Here is a 5,554-nt window from a genome sequence, read left to right as displayed (position 1 = left end):
CATAAATTATTTAGAGGTAGTTCATAGAAAACTGTGCCAAAAGTCACAAAAGGCTAGAATAAAACCTCGAGAGGCTATCAAAAGAATATTTGCAAAAGGCCAGAGGTATCAAAAGAATATTTACAAAAGGCCACGCAGCAGTGGTCACTCACTTAACAAGAGAGACTACAAACTGGTCAAGTGGCGAAGGAAAACACAAAATCGCAACTAAAACTCACAAAATCACAATTGCAACTAACCCACCAGTAGTGCACGTGTTTTCGTGTATCCTGTTGATTCACTAATGTCAGAATACTTTTCACACAGGCTCCTTAGTCCTTACCAGAGACCCTTATTTAGGTCTCTGGTTGAAGTCCCCCACCCATCTAGACTTTCATCTCAGCTATGTAAATAATTTCCAGAAGTATCCCAATCCTCTAAAAAAAACTTCACACGAGTTATCAGTATATTATGGAAATTACTTGAGTCGAATAATAGTGTCCCATAGTATCAGAATTTTCGTGTGGAGAAGGAAATGCAATTAGTAATTATTGTCATTAAGCCCTTTTCACGCTCGTGTCCGTTGACTCGTCATAAAGCTCCCACTACTACTACTACTACTAAAGCTCCGCCAAAGAAGAAGAGAGGGAGACCCACAATACAAATGTTTACATTTATTTTTAGTTCAAGTTGACAGTGGAGTAGATTTATGTTGAAGTGTTGAATGTTGCAATCCTGAACTTTGCGAAGAACTTTAGGTTCACTCAGATATGGCATCAGAAGATCCAACAGACCTAAAAAACGTATTGAGTGCTCTAAATACTAGCAAAAATTTGACCCATTGGCACAAGCCGCCTAAAGATTTCGGACCAGATAACCCAGAGGTAAGCTTGATAGGCCTATGGCTGGGCTTAATCCTTAGCATCATTTAGGCTAGCTTAGGTACTCATCTTACATTATTTTCTCCAACCCTGTTGCTTTAATTGTGTGCTCTGTGAAAATAAAGGAATACTAGAAATGTTTGTATAGCCTAGGGTAAAAAACCGTAGGGTCCAGAGTGGACCATGTACGATCAGCTTGGACAATCCCAAAAAAAGTACATTATAACGCGTCCTGACATCGGAGATGGGCATCAGTCGCGACTTCTTGTTGGTGAGAAACGGAGCTAAAGACCTCTACTCTCCTTTCGAAGTAAGTATTTTCTCCAAAGTTAGAAATTAAGGCCAAATTTTAAGATTCTAAACAGAGGGTAGTGAAAACGGTATCAAACGTAGTGCAAATCTCACCAAAACGCGTTCAATATTTTTACTTACAACTTGAAGTATTTAGAAGATTGACGCCATCTCGATGTTTACGGAGTCGCTTGTGTCAATAAACTAACCATTTCCTGTGATAAATCCGCACACCACTTGTACCCACAGACGCTGGGGCACTTTCATCACAACAATCGGAAAACTTTTCCTCACCGAGTAAACAACTGTTTTGTAGAAGAAGACGACGAAGAGTGCACTTCGATAATTTTTTTAATAAATAGTAAAACATCAATATTTTACATATTTATGATGATTAATTTGAAAATATTCGTTATTGAAAAAGTAACTCGATTCTGACTCAAATTTAAGTAATTATTTTTTGGAATTAGAACGTTCGATTAACTCCTGTATTATGACGTCACGACATCTTGGCTTTCGTACCTATTGCAAATAATTGCTCTACTCAACTTTTTTGCAGAACAGTTTACCAGTTATTCATGCAGATTATCAGATATTCATGTAATTGTTATAATCGTAATGCACATATATATCTTTATTATTTACTTTTTGGATATATGAAGATGTTTAACTGCCGGATTATCGCTGTAGTGTGACGCAATCGTTTTCGGTCCCTGGGCCTCTGTTTTCGCACCATAAGAAATTATCCAAACAGAACAGATCTGCTCAGACAACCCCACTTCAAGATGTATCATCAAAACCTCCCCGCTCTTGCTCTGACTGCCTTTCGACTATCGAAAGACTCGTCAGAGCGAGGGGCTTTTCTCGCAAAGCTGCAAGCGCTATCGCTAGAGCCTGCAGGTCTTCAACGATGCGAGTCTATCAATCGAAGTGGGAAGTCTTTAGGAGATGGTGTAGATCGAAGAAGCTGTCCTCCTCCAATACCTCTGTGACCAACATTGCTATGAAGAGGGCCTTACAATCCTTAGACTCATGGATGAAGTCTAAGAAAGACTTAGTGAGAACAGTCTTCTGCATGCCTCCAGCGAGATTAGCTGGTAAAAGAGGCATTTGGTATCAGACGGGAGAGAATATGGGTATTGCTCTCCCGTCTACGTCGGAAGCAGACTTTTCGACCTTAGTTGACGCTTCACGTCGACAAGGTCTCAATTCGGCACGAATTACGTGGGGAATTTCTGAACTGGACCATCTCCTCAAGGGACTCTTTCATGTATTGGAAGTTTTCAACTTCTTAGATTGGTCCCTTGGGGTGATGTCCAAGAAAGCCCATGATTCGGAAGGAATCGAACCTGTAGCCCTGTTATGCATATTGTCTTGTATAGACAAAGCGGTACAGGATGGCGCTTTTGAAATCTCCTCATTGTTTGGAGCAGGTCTTCTAAAGAAGAGGACTGTATATGGGGCCTTCTTAACCAAGGCAGTCTCACACGCTCAGAGGGCAGCGCTACTGTATTCGCCTTTGTCTGACTTTTTGTTCCCTTCTCAGTTAGTGAAGGACATTGCTCATTCTTTAACTGAGAAGGCGACTCAGGATCTTCTGACGCAGTCAGCAAGGAAGAAGAAGCCTGCTTCTGCATCTGACAAGAAAGGACCTAGTACATCAGTTCAGCCCTTTCGAGGTGGTCCGACCTCCAGACCTCCCGCAAGAAGGAAGGCTCTGGAGAAGAGAGGTAGGGGGACAAGAGAGCGATAGAACTAGTACTGGATCAAAACTCCCCGGGGTTTTACAATCGCCTTTTTCTGGTTGCGAAAGCCTCGGGAGGCTGGAGACCAGTACTGGACGTCAGCTCTCTGAACAAATTTGTTCAGAAGGAGAAGTTCTCCATGGAGACTTCTGCTTCAGTCCTAGCGTCATTACGACAAGGAGATTGGATGGTGTCTCTAGATCTCCAGGACGCCTACTTTCACGTTCCGATCCACCCTTCATCGAAGAAGTACCTCCGTTTCATGACGGGGGGAAGGATCTTTCAGTTCAGAGCCTTGTGTTTCGGCCTGTCCACAGCTCCTCAGGTCTTCACAAGCCTGATGAAGAATGTGGCGAGGTTTCTTCACCTCAAAGGAGTAAATATCTCTCTGTATCTGGACGACTGGCTCATCAGGGCCAGATCAGAGAGACAGTGCTTGGAGGACCTAAAGAGAACAAAGGGATCTCTCTAAAAACACAGAACCCAGACCTAGTGTTGTACTCCGACGCGTCGGAGAAAGGTTGGGGAGCGACATTAGGCTCAGAAGAGGTGTCAGGCACCTGGGAACCAGCGCAGGTGACTTGGCACATAAACTGCAAAGAGCTCTTCGCCGTGCATCTGGCTTTGAAGAGTCTAGAACCTCTGGTGTCAAACAAAATAGTGCAAGTAAACGTGGATAACACCACCGCACTTGCCTACATTCGAAAACAGGGAGGGACTCACTCCTCGTTCCTTTACGAACTGACGAGAGACCTATTGCTTTGGACGTCTCACAGGAACATCTCCCTTCTGACAAGGTTCGTACAGGGAGTAAAGAATGTGAGGGCGGACAGACTCAGCAGGAGGAACCAGGTCCTTCATACAGAGTGGACCCTACACGAGGAAGTGTGTCTAGATCTATGGTCGCTGTGGGGGACACCTCATGTGGATCTCTTCACCACATTCATTTCCAAAAGGCTGCCAGTCTTTTGCTCGGTCGTGGAAGATCCAAGAGCACTTATGGTAGACGCCTTCCTGTTAAATTGGTCTCGAGTAGACGTATATGCTTTTCCCCCTTTCAAAATCCTGGGATTAGTAATGAAAAAGTTTGTGGCGTCAAAGGAGACGAGGATGACGTTAATAGCCCCCTTTTGGCCGACCCAAGATTGGTTCACGGAGGTGGTAGAGGGGATCGTAGACTTTCCAAGATCCCTACCAAGAAGGACGGATCTTCTCAGACAACCACACTTCAAGAGGTACCATCAAAACCTCCCCGCTCTCGCTCTGACTGCCTTTCGACTATCGAAAGACTTGTCAGAGCGAGAGGCTTTTCTCGCGAAGTTGCAAGCGCGATCGCGAGAGCACGCAGAACCTCCACTACGCTAAAGTATACCAATCGAAGTGGGAGGTTTTTAGAAGGTGGTGTAGATCCAAGAAGTTGTCCTCCTCCACTACCTCTATAGCGGAAATTGCTGATTTCCTGCTATTCCTGAGAGAAAAAATCTCTTCTAGCTGTATCCACAATAAAGGGATACAGAAGTATGCTCTCTGCTGTCTTCAGGAATAGAGGATTAGATCTGGCAGATAATAAAGATCTCCACGATCTCATAAGGTCATTTGAGACTTCAAAGTCGAAGGAACCGGTACCTCCGAACTGGAACCTAGACGTAGTCCTCAAGTTTCTTTCATCTGAAAGATTCGAACCTCCTCATCTGGCATCGTTTAGAGACATCACCAGAAAATGCCTATTCCTATTATCTTTAACTACGGCAAAGAGAATTAGTGAATTACATGCTCTGCAGGATAAAAGTAGGATTCAAGGGAAGACTCAGCTATTTGCTCGTTTAAGACCCTGTTTTTAGCTAAAACGAGAATCCCACGAATCCCTGGCCTAAGTCATTCGAAGTCAAAGGCATATCGAGTCTCGTAGGCAGAGGAAGCAGAGAGGTCCTCTATGCCCTGTAAGAGCTCTGAAGTTCACCTTCAGAGAAAGCATCAGATGGGAGGCCTTCTAGAAAACAAGGTCTTTGGTGCGCGGTAGTAAATTAAAAGACCCCACAAGACTGATGTCCAAGAATGCGCTGGCATTCTTTGTGAGAAACGTCATTACAGACGTCATAAGGTCTGTCCTGACGAACAGTTACAAACTGTTGAGAGTTAAAGCTCATGAAGTGAGAGCTGTAGCGACGTCTCTCTCGTTTCATAAGAACTATGTCGCTTAAAAACATCATAGATACGACATTTTGGAGATGCAACTCAGTATTTGCATCTCATTACTTGAAAGACGTTCGTGTGACATATGAGAAGTGTTTTTCTCTATTTGCCCTGTACGAGGTCTGAAGTTCTACCTTCGAGAAAGCAGCAGATGGGAGGCTTAGACAAGGTCTTTGGTGCGCGGTAAAAGACCCCACAAGACTGATGTCCAAGAATGCGCTGGCATTCTTTGTGAGAAAACGTCATTACAGACGCTCATAAGGTCTGTCCTGACGAACAGTTACAACTGTTGAGAGTTAAAGCTCATGAAGTGAGAGCTGTAGCGACGTCTCTCTCGTTTCATAAGAATATGTCGCTTAAAAAATAAAAAACATCATAGATACGACATTTTGGAGATGCAACTCAGTATTTGCATCTCATTACTTGAAAGACGTTCGTGTGACATATGAGAAGTGTTTTTCTCTA

At 43.7% G+C, this 5,554-nt stretch overlaps 1 protein-coding gene across 1 annotated transcript in view; it reads left to right on the top strand.

Annotated features, from left to right (window-relative positions):
• The first annotated feature begins 599 nt into the window (after positions 1-599).
• LOC135219105 (mRNA export factor Gle1-like) overlaps positions 600-5,554 on the top strand; it is a 137,541-nt gene continuing 132,586 nt past the window's right edge. The window contains exon 1 of the mRNA XM_064255547.1: positions 600-863. Within this exon, the coding sequence (XP_064111617.1) occupies positions 750-863 (114 nt within the window). The 5' untranslated portion in view covers positions 600-749. The remainder of the gene's footprint in view (positions 864-5,554) is intronic.

The sequence above is a fragment of the Macrobrachium nipponense genome, chromosome 1 (assembly GCF_015104395.2).
Source record: "Macrobrachium nipponense isolate FS-2020 chromosome 1, ASM1510439v2, whole genome shotgun sequence".
Classification (NCBI taxonomy): Eukaryota; Metazoa; Arthropoda; class Malacostraca; order Decapoda; family Palaemonidae; genus Macrobrachium; species Macrobrachium nipponense.
Note: the sequence above shows the minus strand (reverse complement) of the source record. Positions and strands in the feature narration are given on the sequence as shown.